The sequence below is a fragment of the Rhodotorula paludigena genome (genome assembly GCF_050403205.1).
Source record: "Rhodotorula paludigena JCM10292 DNA, Rt_paludigena_JCM10292v1_ctg57, whole genome shotgun sequence".
NCBI lineage: Eukaryota > Fungi > Basidiomycota > Microbotryomycetes > Sporidiobolales > Sporidiobolaceae > Rhodotorula > Rhodotorula paludigena.
In genome coordinates, this window is record NW_027481401.1 from 113,962 (window position 1) to 128,983 (window position 15,022).

The 15,022-nt window shown below is 65.0% G+C and overlaps 6 protein-coding genes across 6 annotated transcripts; 2 read left to right on the forward strand and 4 right to left on the reverse strand.

Moving 5' to 3' along the window:
• Positions 1-70: 70 nt before the first annotated feature.
• Positions 71-836, reverse strand: JCM10292_005643 (uncharacterized protein; the record flags this gene model as incomplete). Its single annotated transcript, XM_076651807.1, has 3 exons — positions 71-208; positions 285-317; positions 375-836. 3 exons carry the CDS (start codon positions 834-836, stop codon positions 71-73), a joined length of 633 nt encoding a protein of 210 aa, XP_076502679.1.
• Positions 837-1,323: 487 nt separating this feature from the next.
• JCM10292_005644 (RTA1 domain-containing protein) lies at positions 1,324-2,619 on the reverse strand (the record flags this gene model as incomplete). The annotated part of the gene is made up of 7 exons (XM_076651808.1): positions 1,324-1,494; positions 1,599-1,774; positions 1,840-1,981; positions 2,042-2,136; positions 2,202-2,248; positions 2,309-2,424; positions 2,488-2,619. 7 exons carry the CDS (start codon positions 2,617-2,619, stop codon positions 1,324-1,326), a joined length of 879 nt encoding a protein of 292 aa, XP_076502680.1.
• A 793-nt stretch (positions 2,620-3,412) lies between these two features.
• JCM10292_005645 (baculoviral IAP repeat-containing protein) lies at positions 3,413-6,059 on the forward strand (the record flags this gene model as incomplete). The annotated part of the gene is made up of 4 exons (XM_076651809.1): positions 3,413-3,907; positions 4,011-4,126; positions 4,190-4,789; positions 4,847-6,059. 4 exons carry the CDS (start codon positions 3,413-3,415, stop codon positions 6,057-6,059), a joined length of 2,424 nt encoding a protein of 807 aa, XP_076502681.1.
• A 175-nt stretch (positions 6,060-6,234) lies between these two features.
• On the reverse strand, positions 6,235-9,754 carry UTP21 (rRNA-processing protein UTP21; the record flags this gene model as incomplete). The annotated part of the gene is made up of 9 exons (XM_076651810.1): positions 6,235-6,560; positions 6,619-6,987; positions 7,047-7,341; positions 7,404-7,595; positions 7,652-8,073; positions 8,135-8,321; positions 8,379-8,778; positions 8,835-9,429; positions 9,502-9,754. 9 exons carry the CDS (start codon positions 9,752-9,754, stop codon positions 6,235-6,237), a joined length of 3,039 nt encoding a protein of 1,012 aa, XP_076502682.1.
• Positions 9,755-9,967: 213 nt separating this feature from the next.
• Positions 9,968-11,944, reverse strand: JCM10292_005647 (uncharacterized protein; the record flags this gene model as incomplete). Its single annotated transcript, XM_076651811.1, has 8 exons — positions 9,968-9,986; positions 10,083-10,217; positions 10,281-10,442; positions 10,544-11,156; positions 11,212-11,371; positions 11,471-11,586; positions 11,672-11,745; positions 11,862-11,944. The coding sequence occupies 8 exons, from the start codon at positions 11,942-11,944 to the stop codon at positions 9,968-9,970; spliced, it is 1,362 nt and encodes a 453-aa protein (XP_076502683.1).
• Positions 11,945-12,693: 749 nt separating this feature from the next.
• Positions 12,694-14,802, forward strand: JCM10292_005648 (uncharacterized protein; the record flags this gene model as incomplete). Its single annotated transcript, XM_076651812.1, has 8 exons — positions 12,694-12,853; positions 13,141-13,366; positions 13,432-13,713; positions 13,812-13,913; positions 13,978-14,121; positions 14,176-14,340; positions 14,413-14,471; positions 14,534-14,802. The coding sequence occupies 8 exons, from the start codon at positions 12,694-12,696 to the stop codon at positions 14,800-14,802; spliced, it is 1,407 nt and encodes a 468-aa protein (XP_076502684.1).
• Between the last annotated feature and the right edge of the window lie 220 nt (positions 14,803-15,022).

The following is a 15,022-nucleotide window of genomic DNA, read 5'->3' on the forward strand; positions in this document are numbered from 1 at the left end:
CACGGCTTTGCATGCGCTCCGAGACATTCCCCGCGGTCTATGACGGCGCTGCATTCCGAGACTCGATATTCTAGGCAAACAGAGTGTCGGCAATACCGGCAGACGAGGCTGCGCGACCGCCAGGAGTGTACGCGCCGGCGCGGTGGCCCAGCGAGCGAGAGGCGGTGCAGTGCTGCTGGATTAGATCATGCCAGTCGGGTCCGTTCTTCTGCTCGGGAGCGGGGTGAGCTCTGCGGCGGGGCAGAAGAACGCGCGCGGATTCGAGGTCGCAGAGTGACGCTCACCACGATGTCCTGGAGGAGGAGCACAGCGCGATTCTGCATCGTGGTCGGGTCAGACCTCGCAAAAGAGGATGTGGACTTCCAGCGACGCACCACAAAGACCCAATCCTCGTCAAAGAGCCTCCACCCTTCACGAAGATGGAGGAGATGCGCGAAGCATGCCAGTGTGCGCGCCAGGATCTGCTGCAGGCTGAGCACGAACGGCAACGGAACTTTATTGGCCGCAAGCGCTTCGTGGCGGGCGACAACGTGGGGCCAGTATGGCGCGCGCAAATCGTCCCACAGCGTGGTGGTGCCGCCTTGCCGGGTGCTCGTCAGGCCGAGCACTGCGTCGACCGCCTCATGCAACTCCTTCTGCAGCGGAGTGGCGCCCTCCGAGTCGCGGTACTGGAGAATTGCGGCAAACGTCGCCGCCGTCGGGTGATCCTGGTCGTGGAGGTAACGCAGACTTGCTTTGACCCAGCCCCACTCGCGAGAGCCGAGCTCGTGCCGAGGAAGGACGGCTTGGTCGGGAACCTGCCGCATGCGCTCGTCGAGCGGGATCCTGGTGGGCATGGCACTGGAGGGGCTTGTGGGCGGACGTAGCGCACGAATCAAAGAGAAAGCAGCGAGATGTGTACACAGCGTAGGTCGCGTCAGCATAAAGCGGCTTGGTGAACTCCTGTACGCCGGAAGTTCCGAACCGCGGGTTCGCGCTTGGCAGGAGACGGTTCAAGAGGAAACAATCCCAGCAACGTGCCTCGAATCCTCGAATGGTGGTTCCCCGGTGTTAGCCGCCGACAAGCACATGCGCACGGTGTGACACAGCATGGGACGCGGATAGCTCCTGTACGCCCAAAAATCCGGGTTGGGGAATTGCGGCCAAGAGGAGACCGTTTGAGAGGAGACGAGTGAAGGGACGCCGCCTTGACCGGCTTGCAATACGAAACAGCAAGCGCAAGCCGAGAGCCGAGAGCTGTGCGAGACTGAAGCACTAGTCGACGGCCATGATGCCTGTGGAAACGCATCAACCTTCCACCCGTCTACAGCGAACGTCAACCCTTCAAGCAGCTTCCTTTACGGGATTGCTGCCCGAGTGTGACAGCGGCAGCGTCTCCGAAGTGGCAGACTTGGGTGATCTGCGCATCTGCCGCCGGCTGGGCACGTAGCGACCTGGGTAGGATAGCGAGAGGATGATGCCGGCGAGGAGGATGGGCGCAAACTCGAGGCCGTACTGCGTGGGAATGCGTGTCAGCACAGCCGGTTCTGAGCTGCCCGTCTTCAGACCCCGAAATCAAGGGCTCGGCTTTGGAAAGCAGGCGAAAGGGCGTCACGCACCAACCATGCCTCGATGCTCAGCAAGTAACCCTTTTCGTCTCCACCGGTGCCTGTGCCGAATTCGATCGTGCGGAAGATGCCGCGGACAAGTACACATACGCAGCCGGCGTACAGCGTGTAGAGGCACTTTGTCCAGCCGCCGGGAGGGACCGCAGCACGACGTGCACGCAGATGGTCTGCGCGAACGAGGGCCAATGCGTGAGTACGCGGTGGAACGCACTTTGGGCAGATGCGGACGTACAGATTCCGGCAAAGATGCTGAAAAGACCGAGCCCGATGATCTGTATGATGAAGCCGACGAGGAGGATCGGCTTTGCCTTGCTGAACGTGTCGGGATCGTCGGACGCAAAGAGTGAGCCGCCGGCGCCCTGCACCACGATTGACTGCGGCCGGGAACGGCGTCAGCGCAGCAGTGCATGCGAGTACGGGCCGAACGTACGCACCACGACGTCGACAGTGACGAAAGTCGCGGTGACCCATTTGCTCGGGATCGGCGTCCAGGTCTCGCCGACGAACTGGATGAGTCGGCCGAAGCACACTGCGGGAGGCGCTCAAGGTCATGTTGCTGTCGAGGCGCACCGCCCAAGAAGCGTCCCGACTTACTGTAGTAGCTGGCGCACATGAACGCGGGGGAGAGGATGAGCAGGAGTCTGCAAGGAAGGGTAGACTATCAGCACCGTCCCCGCTCGCACTGCAAAGCTGCAACTGACTCTTGACAGACGTAGAACCCGAGTGCTTTTCCACGGCCTGTCAGGTGGTCGGACGAGACGCGCCGGAACGCGTAGCCGAGTGTTTCGCCGAGCATGCCGATGAGGAAGGGGATCATCTGAACGCTATGACAGTAAGCACGCGACCTCCTGGAGCGGAGGACCGGGGCAAAGTCACGCACGTAGTAGGTGCGGTATCGCGCGAGAAGGCCGGCCTGGACGAGGAAGAGGACGGCGAAGCAAGCGATGCCCATGTACGCCAGCCCGTACGAGGGCTTGTACGCATAGTAGCTCCACTCGCCGCTGTCGGACATGGCTCGCTGTGGCTTGTGCGGACGGATGTTCCGGTGGGAACGTACGCGCGGCAGGGACCAGTGAAGTCGGTAGCGCGGGCGTCCAGGAAGTGCGAGAACGCAGAAGAGAGGCAAAGAGTGATGGCAAGGCTCGAGGAGACCGGAATGAGCGAGAGCGCGGCGTGCGAGCAAGGTGCGAACAAGCAAGCGGCGCAGTCAGAGTTGGCGATCGATCCGGAACGGAATCTTGGCGGTCGGCAGGATGCCCGAGCCGGTTTTGCCACGGTTGTGACGCCCATGCAGCAGGTCTAGTACAAGCCTGTGTACCTGTGCGTTGCGTCGCGGCGAGTGTAGCGGCGAAGGGTTGAAATGGGTCGGGACGAGGTTCGCAGGCAGTGCCGTCAGTCGTGAAGCAAGAGCGCCGTACTCATGTGCACACTAGCTGCAACTAGGCGCTTCCGGATCGGGCGAGCAAGCGTTGGACGAGGTCAAGCTGCGGGCGCGGTGCTTCGCGCTCGTCGGCGAGGCAGAGTTGGCTTTCCCCGACTCGCGTCTTTCGGCGCCGCTCGACCGCACAGAGACGTGTCAAGAGCAGCCGAGACCACTCGCACGGACCACGTAGACGCACAGCGGCGCGCGCACCTCAGTCGTCTCTCGACTCGGCTCACTCAACCTCGTCGCAACTGCACCCGGCCGTCCCTCGCATCCGCAACGCTCTTTACGCCCTGCACCGCTACTAAAGTCCCCGAGACGCGCCCAGTTCCGCTCTGAGCTCGCAGACCGCCCCGCCAGAGCCCGCGCTCGCTCGCCAAACATGGCCCCGACCGCGTCCACCTCGACGGCGCTGCACCTCGTCCCGAACCGCCGAGCGACCTTCCACAAGTCGCGCAAGGCTGCAGCGACCAAGGCGCTCAACTGGCCGTACCCGCTCACCGCCGCCGCCGCAAAGACCTCGTCCATCCACCCCGACCGCCTCGTCGAGGCGGGCTTCTACGCGACCCCGACCCTCGACGACCCGACCGTCACCACCTGCTTCCTCTGCGATGTAGTCGTCGGCCAGTGGGAGGAGGGCGAGGACCCGCTCTACCGCCACCAGGCCGCCGCCGAAGAGGCGAGCATCCGCTGCGCATGGGCGACCGTCCAGGCCGAGGGCTGGGCCGAGCTGAGGGACCGCGCAGAGTGGGATCAGTGCTGGGGCGACGACGGCGACCTGCACCCGCGCGGAGAAACGATGCGCGCCGTGCGCGGCGAGACGTTCCGCCTCGGGTGGCCGCACAACGGCGAGGAGGGCGTGCCAACTCGGGACGAGGTGCGTCCGTTGCTCAAGCCCACGTGCACTCTTGCAGTCGCGCGGCTGTCAGTGCACTAGGTGGCTATGCTCACGGACTCACCGATCTCGCCTTGCCTCGCAGATCGCTGCCGCTGGCTGGTACTTCCAACCCGGCTCGACCGACGAGTCGGCCGACCGCTGCGCGTGCATGTACTGCGGCCGCACCGTCGAAGGCTGGGAAGACGGCGACGACCCTATGTAGGCTTGCGTGCCCTCTTGCCGCACGCCCAGTCCCGTTGACGCATCTCGTTCTACTCGCAGCGCGCTTCACCGCCGTAAAGTCGGCTTGAAGTGCCCCTTCTTCCTCGCCCCCGACCTCGACTCCCGCCCTGCCTCCCGCGCACCCACCGCCTCTGCCGCGCCGTCACCCCCGCCGCAGCCCGCCGCTCCGCCGCCGAAGAAGCAGCGCGGCAAGGCGTCCACCGCATCGCGCAAGACGGCTGCGGCTGAGCCCGAGGACGAGGTCGAGGACGAGCCTGCGCCCGAAGTGCAGGAGGAGCAGGAGAACGAGGACGACGAGCCGGTCCAGCCTAAGCCGAAACGCGGCGGCAAGAAGGCGTCGATGGCATCGACGACCGCCTCGGCTGGCGCGCTCAAGAAGAGTACGCGCGGCAAGAAGGCCAAGGAGGTCCCCGTCGACGAGGAGGAGGAGGATGTCGAGCAGGAAGAGCCTGTCGGCGAGGAGCAGGAGGTCGAGGAGCCGGAGGAAGAGGCGGAGCCGCCTGCCAAGCCGACAAAGGGCAAGGGCAAGGCTTCAACGGCGGGGCGCAAGAAGACTGCCCGCGCAACAAAGAGCAAGGCGCCGACGCCCGCACAGTCGGACGTGGAGGAGCCGGCCGCCGACGTCTCGGTCCTTCGCAAGTGCGTCTCTTTCGCGCTCTGCGATTCCCTGCATTCGCTGATTCGTAGTCCGTGCAGGTCGACCCGCGCTCGTGCCGCTTCAAACGCCTCGACGACCGTGTCTTCCGCTCCTCCGCCTCGAGCTGCCGCACTGGCCAAGTCGCGCAGCCGCGCACCCAAAGCCGACTACGACTTCTCTGTCGAGATTGAGGTCAAGCCCAAGAAGGCGTCATCCTCGTCGGCTTCAACAGCGCCGGCGAAGAAGGGCAAAAAGGCCGCGGCAACCACCGTCGAGCCTGAACCCGAGGCAGAGGCGGACGATGCGCCAGCCGACGAGGCGGACGATGCGCCAGCCGACGAGGCGGACGACTCAATCGCTCAGCTCGCAGCTATCGCCAACGCGGCGCTCGAGGCGCAGCCTGAACCCGCCGAGCAGCTGCCCGAGCCGGTCAAGAAGCCCACGCGGGCGGCGAGCAAGGGGAAGAAGGCGTCGGCGGCGTCGGCGGCGAGTGCGACAACGAGCAGCGGTAAGGGGAGGAAGGCGAAGGCGTCGCCGGTCGCTCCTGAGGATGACGAGGCTATGGAGGGGGTTACTGTGGAGCAGCCGGCGCCTGCCAAGCCGGTATCAACAGCTCAAGCATCCTCCGCGTCGTCAAATGCCGCACCGCCAGCAGCCGTGCCCGCCGTCTCCTCGACTCGCTCGCCGCTCACGCCGACCGTCTCTCCCGCTCGACCGATACGCTCGCTGCCGAGCAAGGTGCACCCAAGCAAATCGCCCTCGTCCACTTCGACCAAGGCGCCCACGGCCGCCGAGCCCGCTCCGCCTGTCCCTTCCACCTCTGCTCCCTCCTCTGCACCGACACCGCCCCCTGCACCTCCCGCCCTCGACCCCACTGCCCCCTGGTCGGCACCCTCGAACCCGTTCGACACCATGTCTTCCCTCCTCACGCTCCTCCCTCCGCCGTCCGAAGCCGAGCTCGCCTCGCTCTCCGTCGCCGACTGGCTCTCGCTTTGCAAGCAACGCCTCACGGACCGATGGCGCACCGAAGACGCCGCGCTGCGTGCCGGGTTCGATGCACGCGCGCAAGCGGGGAGGGAGCGCCTCGAGCGCATGTGCGACGAGGCGAAGGAGCGGGAGGAGCGCGCCGAGCGCGAGGAGAAGGAACGCAGGCGCGAGAAGAAGGAGCGCAAGCGCCGAGAGAAGGAGGCGGCTGCGCTCGCAGGCGGGAGCGCAGCTGCGAAGGCGACGGTCGCTGCCGTCGGCGGTTCCTCGACGCGGAAGATGCGGTGACGACGGCGCAGCTGTCTTAGATTCGATACCCTCACGTGTGCCCTGTTCTATCCTTCGTCTTTCGCATCATGTCCTTGTTCTCCATCTTGCCCTGCATGCTCTCGCTCGCACCTGCCTCGTGTATTGCCATTTCTTTGCTCGCATGGCTGCATTGCTTTCCGATGTGAGAACGCATCTACGTGAGTGCAACGCCGCGCAGGAAGGCGAGTGTGCCGAGGTTGTAGTGCGTGAGGTCCACGAGGCGCTCGGCCTCCTTCTTCTGCTGCTCCTGGATTGCCTCGAGCGCGCCCCGCGTCTCCGAGTTGCTGATGAGGAGGTCGCCGTGGATCCGCAGGAAGACGGCGAGGAACGTCTGGCACGCCTCAAAGTCGCGGTGCGAGCGGAGGCGCTGCAGGATCGCCTGCAGGAAGCCGTCGAGGTGCGGGATGGTGGCGAGCGAGCGGATCTCGAGGTCGACTGCCGACGGCGAAAGCGCCTTGAGGTACTCGAAGAAGGATTGGTCTGCATGGGTGAGTGGGTCAGCCTCGAGATGCGTGAGATCGCGTATGAGCGGACGCACAAGTACCCGTCTTCTTCTCGCTCATCATGCGTCGGACAAAGTCGGTCTCGAGGGATCCGGCCGCAAAGTCAAGCTTGCGTTTCTCCGGGGCCGGCTTGGTCTTGGCATCGCCGTTCGACGTCGGTGCCACGCCAAAGTCGAAGCGGTTGTCGACGCCCGGCAGAGTCGGTAGGAAGAAGGGCGCCTTCTCGGGAGCCTTCGGCGCCTCCTTCGGCTTATTGCGCGCCTTGATGGTCTCGAGGTTGAGCAGGGTCTGCCACCGCGATCGCGGCATAAGGGAGAGCGTGAGGAGCGAGTCGGCGAGCTGATCGGGCGTGGTGTGCGGCTGGATGTCTTCCCATCGGCTCGGCGCGGTGAGGGCGGAGAGGGCTGCGAAAAACAAGGTGTCAAGATCGGAGCAAAGAGGGAGCGTGACGACGCGGACGCACAAGCATCGGCAGTGACACCCTGCACAGTCGGGAGAGCCACGTCCTCGAGGACGTCCTCCTCGACAAACGAGAGCATCGAGACGTCGGCGAACTGCGCGCGGTTCGCCCACAAGTAGATTCCCACGCTGTCGACGTGCGTGGAAGCGAGGAAGTCGCCTGTCGGCGAGAAGGAGACGCTGGTCGCGACCGTCTTGGTGCGGAACGCATCGATGAGCTGGCCGGTCGGGACGTCGAAGGTGCGGATGACCGAGTCCTGCGAGGTCGTGATGACCCAGCGCGAGTCGGGAGAGAAGGCCTGAGGGAATGACGACCGTCAGTGGCGTGCGCGACCTCCTAAGGCTTCAAGCCTGGACGCACGATGTCGAGAATCCGGCCGCGCGGCCCGCCGAGTTCACGGACGACTCGGCGTGTCTCGATGTCGATGATGCGGATCACGAGATCATCGCATACGGTTGCGAGGAGACCGTTGTCGCGCTGCAGCAGGATCGAGGTGACGGAAGCCTTGACCGTGAGCGTGGAGAGCAGCTTCATGCTCTGGAAGTCAAAGAACTGCGCCGCGAGACCAGTCAGCAATCTAGCTCGAGAACACCTGGTAAAGAACGCACGTGGAGGGCGCCCTTGAGCGTCGAGACCACGACGATGCGGTTCAGGGCGTCGGTGGCAACGCCAGTGATATGCCGCCCGCGCACATCCGACACACCCGCATTCGGGACCTTGAACGTCTTGCGCTTCATGCCCGACTGCATGTTGAACAGCTGCACGTCGCCCGCCTGCGAGCCGACGAGGCCAAAGTTGCCGCAAGCCGTCACGGCCGACACGGTCGCCTTGCCATCGGTCGGCAGGGTGAACTTGCCTGCGCGCTTGTTCTCGACCGACCATGAGCGCCCGAGCGACTCGTCGGCCGAGACGGACAAGACGTCGTCCCAGTCCCGCGAACGAGCGGTGGAGTACGAGAGCGAGGTGATGAGAGGAAGCTTGAGAGACGAGGGGCGAACATCGAGGCGCGTCGCTTTCCGTGCGATGGACCCTGCGGAGATTCGAGCGTCAGCTCGGGACCTTGCGCAAACGCGGGAACCAAGATAGCATACCCTGCGAGAGCTCGAATCCGCGAGAGTCGCGGACCACGCTCGTGTAGCGCAACGAGCGGTCCGCAGCCGCGGTCAAAAGTGACTTGCCGTCGTCGCCGTAGTAGCGGACAAAGTGGGGCGGCGCGTGGTGGCCGGAGCGCTGCTTCAGTAGGCGCGGCGCAGAGGTGGGCGTGTCGAGGAGCCATTGCTGCGACGAGAAAGCGACATCAGCGTGCGTAACAAATGCGAAGCTCGCTTCACGCACCTTGAGCGAATTGTCTCCCGCGCTCGAAACCATCAGCGGCTGCCCTGGCACCCACTCGAGTCCGCCGACCGGCCCCTCGTGCGCGTTGCGGACGAGGTGCAGCAAGCGCATCTGGCTCGACAGATCGAACAGCGCAATGTGACCCGAGGTCGACGCGACTGACAGGGTCTGTGCCTCGTCGTCCGTGCGGAACGCGACTGCCGCAACTTCGCCGGCGCCCTCGCCATCGAGGCGCACCTTGCCGAGGATCTCGCCCATGCGCACGTCAAACAGGACGCATGCGCCGGAAGCGAGACCGACACCGAGAACGTCGATGGCGGGAGATTGCGAGATGGCGGTGACGGCTGAAGGGGGAGATGCACCGGAAATGGCGGTAGAGGGGAAGGTGTGGATGCAGGACCTGCAGAATCGTGCGTGAGCTGACGAGCGAGGGCGCAAGGTCCCGCTGTGACGCACCCTGTCCGGACGTTCCACACCGCCAGCTCGCCCTCCTTACTGCCGACGACTACCTTGTTGAGGTAGCTCGCCGGGTGTACGACCTTGGTTGCCGTGAACCCGACCGGCATCTCAAGGACGGCGTACGGCGTCGTACGCTCCTCCTGTGCCTCGTCCTCGTCCGTATCACTCCCTGCGTTCTCGGGATCCTCCTCCGCATTTTTGCCGCCGTTCGCGAGCGGATCGCGCGAGGCGGGCTTGACATAGGGCGGAACGTCCCAGACGTAGAGACGCTTGCCCGTCGAGGAAAGAGCGACCAGGGTGTTGCCGAAGAGAAGGAGGTTCGAGAGGGTCTCGGGGGCTGTGGCATCGCTGTCGTCGTCGTCGTCCGAGTCGCTGGACGAGGAGGACGAGGCACTCGAGCTCGACGCAGCCGACAAACTCGCGTCCGAATCGCTGTCCGAGTCGCTGCTCGAGGCGTAGCTCGCCCTGGAGCCCACGACGAAGCGCCCGACCTCCTTGCCGCGAACGTAGCGCCCGACAAAGTCTCCGGCAGCGGCAAAGACGCTCTCGTTGAGGACGGCGAGGCTCGTGATCTCCTTGCCCATGTCGGGCCCTGCATACTCGCAGTCGAGTCAGCTCTCTCGGGACCCTTGTCAGCTGCACCGGAAGCGAGACGGCGACGCACCGACGAAGAGGAGGCGGATCGACTGGCCGTCCCACATGGCCCACGAGCGCCCGAGGCTCGTGATGAACGTGAGCGCTGGCTGCTCGAGGTACTTGCTCGCCCGGCTCTGCAGCGCAAACGGCGCGGCGGTGCTCACATGCCCGAGCGAGCGGAACGGCGCGAACAGCGCTTCGCGGCGCGGCTTGGCGGGAGCGGCGGGCGCAGCGCTCGTGCTCGCTTGCACGCGTGCACGCTTGGCAGGGCGACTCGCCATCCCTGCGAGCTGTCGTGCGAAGCGGAGTGGGTGCGACGCCGGCGTCGCCGTCTCGACCAAGCTCGAGGCGTTCCCCGGATTCTGTCTCGTATCTTCCTCGCACTGCACGAAGGGCCACACGAGTACTACAATGCACCACTACAATACTGCGGGACCGAAGGAGCAAATACGGGGAATGCGGGCAGAGTCCGGGCTGGGTCCGGGCTGAACAGGTCAATCGCCCATTGGAGACCTGCCGGGGTGTGGTCCCGTGTCAGCGTAGAGATTCGAAAGAGGAAGCACACCAGACGATCGATGCGCTTCATGCAACGCCGTTGAAATGACGCACCCGTTGCTGTCGTCGCCGATGCCGTCGAGAAGCGAGTAGCTCTTCTGCAGCACGCACTCGCCGCCGTTCTCGAGGTCGATCGCGTACGAGTAGAAGACGCCTTCGGACGTGACGACCATGACTTGCGGCGACGAGCTGCGGGACGATGCGCAGCAGTCAGTGTTGCCGAGAGTTGTGGGGCAGGAGAGCTAAGCGGACCCAGAGAGCGCGACGACGCTCTTGACGCCCGACGTCGGCACCTTGAGGTACGCAAAGTCGCGCTGCGGATCCCACATGCCCGTCACCGCCCCGGGGAGGAAGCCGCCGACCGAGCCGGCGAGGTTGCGTCCGAGCGAGAGCGACTTGCGCCGCAGTGTGCCGCTGGGGAGTGAAGTGCAAAGTCAGCTACGCGCCCTTACTCACGCAGTCACGAACTCGACGGCGTCGAGCCCTGCGTCAACGCATCTGAAGAGGCAACGCACCCGACGCCGCCCTGGTTGGCGTTGCGCTTGCTCTCGATGAGCGCCTCGTATCCGCCCGCCTGCCCGCTCGCGTCGCTCCCGCCGTTCCTCCCTGCTGCGCCCGCGCCCCCAGGCGTCCCGTAGCGATCCGTCTCCTCGCCCCAGTCCGGCCCGCTCGCCGCCTTGGCGCCCTTCGCACCACCCGCCCCGCCGCCGCTGCCGAGCTTAAAGATGTGCACCGTCTCGGTGTCCGAGCTGACGCAGAGGAGCGTGCTCGCGGCGTTGAACGAGATGCTGAAGATCTTGGCCGGGTAGCTCCCGCGCCGGAACTCGTGCACCTTGTCGCCGTTGGGCACGGAAAAGACGCGGATCACGGTGCCCTTGTCGGACGCCGTCGCGAGCAGTGTACCTGCCGCGTTGAGCGAGACGTGCGCGACGGGCGCCTTGTGCGCCTGGATGATGTTGGTCACCGAGAGCGAGACAGCGTCGAAGAGGAGCACATCGCCGGACGAATTGCCTGACGAGCCGGAAGCGGAAGATGGAGGGGCCGTGGAGAAGGGCGTGGCGGGGGAGGGGAGCGGAGAAGGGTAGGCGAGGTAGCTGTTCTCGGAGGAGGGCGCGAGGGCGCAGATGGCTGTGTGTCGCAGTGATCAGTCGCGAGTCCTCCGAGGAGCGGCCAGAGCGAGTACCTTGCGGATTCGGACTCGTCTCGATCTCGTGCAGCAGCTTCATGTTGGAAATGTCGTAGACGTAGATGCGCTCTTCAAGCACGACGACCAGCCGTCGCCGGTTGAGCTTGACCGCCAAGATCGTCGTCGGGAACGTGAGCTCGCAGATGGTGCTTTGCCGCTGCGTGCGAAAAGTGTGTCTTAGCTGGGCCCATTTTACGAGCGCGTTCGGCGGGAACATGGGGCTCGGCGAGGCGCTTCAATAGATGCCCGCGCCTACCTTGGTGTTGACGATCTGCAGTCTCCGTGTGCTCGAAGCAGGGCGGTCACCTGCTCCAACGAGGGCGACGAGCGAGGTGCAGAAAAGCATTTCGACGATCGAGGTTGCGCCATCACCTGCGGGAGCGAGGAAGGGTGAGCTTTTGAGACATCCGGCGGCTGGCAAGTAGACAGAGTGCAGCGCTTTTGCTGACAGACGCACTGCGGCCGTAGACCTTGCCGAACGGGTCGCAGTTTGTGATGGTGTAGCCCTTGCGGGTGCCAGTTGCGATGCAGCTGCGAGTGAACAGGAAGCGTCAGGTCACTTTGTACACCATCGACAGCTCGCCTGCGCTGCACGTCGTCGTCGGACTAGCAAAGCAGACAAGCAGGGGTACGAGCGCTAGACGCACGTTGAATCCTGGTTGAAGCTGACGCTGAGGAGGTCCGGGTTGCTGCGGATGCCGCCCCGAGCGGCGCTGCGCGAGCTGGTCATCTGTGTAGGCATTACGGTCGTGTCAGCATGGCCGGGTCTCGCAAGGAGCGTTGTGCTGCTCGTCCCGCGCGAATAGTCAAGCAGCGACGACGGGGCGATGCGGCCGCGGCAACACTCGTCTTCGGGCATGGAGCGGGTGCGTATGCTCTGAGACGCCACCGAGAAGGCTCTGGAGCGGGTCACGCAGCCTGCGCGTGCCCTGCCCGTGGTCCGCCCAGACCGCCTCGCCTCCTCCTCGCCGCGTGGCTCGTCGGCCACCTGCCGAAGCCGACGTCACGGGGGTCGAGCGGACGGCAGCAAGAGGTTGAGGCGCGCACGGTCGATCACTGATCGTCCCGCGGCGGTGTGGCACGCTGTTCGAGGGGTGCGTGGTGGGGAAGGTGGCCTCACGGGTTACGGGGTCTGCGCGGTCGGAGCGAGTTGCGGGTGAGGTTGGCAGGTTTTTGGAGAGCGTTTGGGCTCTGTGCACGCCTGGCCTCGACGGCTGTGCGCGAGAGAGCGAGGCAGGCGAGGACAAGCAACGACGCAGCGATCCCCTCGGCGTCTCGGTCGCGCCTCGACTGCTCGGGAGGACTGGCAGGGACGCGTGTTGGGTAGAGAAGCCTGTCAGACCCACGGAAGCCCTTGCAATCGCCCTCGCTCTGTCGTCGAGTCGGGCCGGTCTGGGTTGCGGCCCCACCTTGTCGCTCTCTCTCTCTCTCTCGTGGTCATAGCTCTGGCGAGCTGTGGGCCAGAGTGTGCGCACGGCCATGAGCTACGAAGGACAGGCGCACCACCCGCATCCGCCCAACCTCGGCCGCCCGCCCAACGCCCACCTGGTCCCCGATGCCGGCAACGGCCAGCCCTACGTTCCGCCCGGCCTCGAGCTCGTCCAGGCTCACTGGTTCATCCGACACGGCGAGCGTGCGCGTGAGTCTCGTCGTGGTCTCGCCATTCGCTCTCGGCTCGGTGCGGGCGAGCGTTGAGCATGTCGCGAGGTTCGAAGTGCGGTTTCGTCACGACAACGCGGCGTGAGGCTCGGTGCACCGCTGATGGCGCACTGAAACGCTCTCGAGCGGGGCGTGGGCTCGCCGATTCGTTTCTGTCTGCTGTGATGCGCCATCCCGGCTTTGCTTCCGCGCACCATGCAGCAGGTCGTTGTTCTGCACGCGTCATGTTCGAGGCGAGCTGACAGGCTTTTATCACATGCACAACAGCTGTGCGGCAACGACTCGTCGGCCAGGGCGAAATCCCGCCCGTCTTTTCGCTCTGCTCGGTCGGGCGCGACTTTCGCACCGCCGTCCTCACGCTCGACGCGCCGTCCGCTCCGACGCCGCTCGCCAAAGGGGCGCTGACAACGGAGCAGAGCACCATGGAGGTCCGCCGCATGACCGAAGACGTCGGCTCGAGCGCGAGAGGCTATGTCGGCGGGTTGTCCGACTGGTGCGTTTGCATCTCGAGTATCGTGCCCGGAGTGTCGGGCGGCTGACGCACCCTGTCATGAACAGCTACTGGGGTCAGCTGACCGATCTCGGCCGCCGCTCCACCCTCGACATGGGCAAGCGCCTTCGCGACCTCTACGTCCCGCTCGGCTTCCTCCCTGCAAACCTTACGAGCAACACCTCGGCGCAGGTCGCCTTCCGCTCCACCAACATGCCGCGCACCATCGAGAGCCTGCACCAGCTCATCGAGGGCCTGTGGCCGAGCCGGGCGCGCGAGGAGGGGCTCAAGGTCGAGTTCAAGCTGCGCGGGTGGATGGACGAGGACCTCTACCCCAACGCGAGCTGCGGGTGCGTGCCTGTGTCTTTGGCGCTCGCTTCTGTCTGCGACGTCTAGCTTGGTGGCCTCGATCCTGCTGTTGACGCGCTGCCGCTGCTCTCTCGCGCAGCCGTCTTCGCAAGCTCGACGCCGCTTCGATCGCCAATGCCGCAAGGGAGCACAATCCGAGCCTCGAGCAGCTCGACGCAAAGCTGATTCCCATAATCGGCGGGTGAGTCGGGCCTCTCTCCATCTCGCGCCGCTCATGGAGCTGACAGCTCGCTCTTCGCTCGCAGGCCGCTTCGCATCGACTCTTCCCCGCGCGCAAGCGGCATCCTCGACACGGTTCTCGCGGCAAAAGCGCACGGCTTCAAGATGTCGCCCGAGCTGGATGACCCAAAGACGCTGCGCACGCTCGAGGACGCCGTCGTGCACGAGTGGTGCGTTCCGACCATCTGTGTCGCTTTCCGCTGCTGAACGGGATTCTTCCGCAGGTTTGACGGCTACATGAACCTTGAGTTCCGCAAGCTCGCAATGGGCCGCCTCCTCTCGTCGGTGCGCCAGACGCTCGAGGCCAAGATTGCCGACCCGCGCGAGGAGCGCGAGAAGACGCGGCTGCACGTCTACTCGTGCCACGACACGAGCGTGGCGGGGATCTTGTGCGTCTTGAGGAGTGTTGGGTTGTTCAGCAGGACTTGAGGCTGACCGCTTTGCTTCCTCTCGGTTCGCAGGAACGCGCTGGACGCTTTCGACAAGCGGTGGCCGCCGTTCACCTCGCACGTCGCAATAGGTGCGAGAAAGCCTCGTGAATACAGGCGCTTCAGTTTGCCTGATTTTGCTTGCTTCGCACAGAACTGTTCCGCTCGTCTGCCTCTCCCGCATCCGCCTCGCTCCTCTCCTTCCTCCCGTCTTTTCTCCGGCCCACTCCCGCCGCTCCGCACTTTCTCCGCCTCCGCTACAACGGCCGCACGCTCCGCCTCCCTGCCTGTGCGCCTGAGGGCAAGCACCTCCCCGGGTCCAACGGCGAGGTGTGCACGTTCGAGGCGCTTAGAGACGCCGTCGCAAAGGCTGAGGTGCAGCAGGACGAGTGGAGGAGGATGTGCGGGAACAAGGCAGAGTAGCGGGAGGGGTTGTAGAGAGTGGGCGTGCAATTGCGCGTGAGCAGGGTTACGACGTGGGTCCGACGCCCGCGCCGAAGGACCGCAGTTGACGCGAGCTTGCCTCTGTTGCTTTCGCGCGAGAAGACGCAACTTAGGGTCAGGGTTAGGTTCAGGGTTAGGGTTAGGGTTAGGGTTAGGGTTAGGGTTAGGGTTAGGGTTAGGGTTAGGGTTAGGGTTAGGG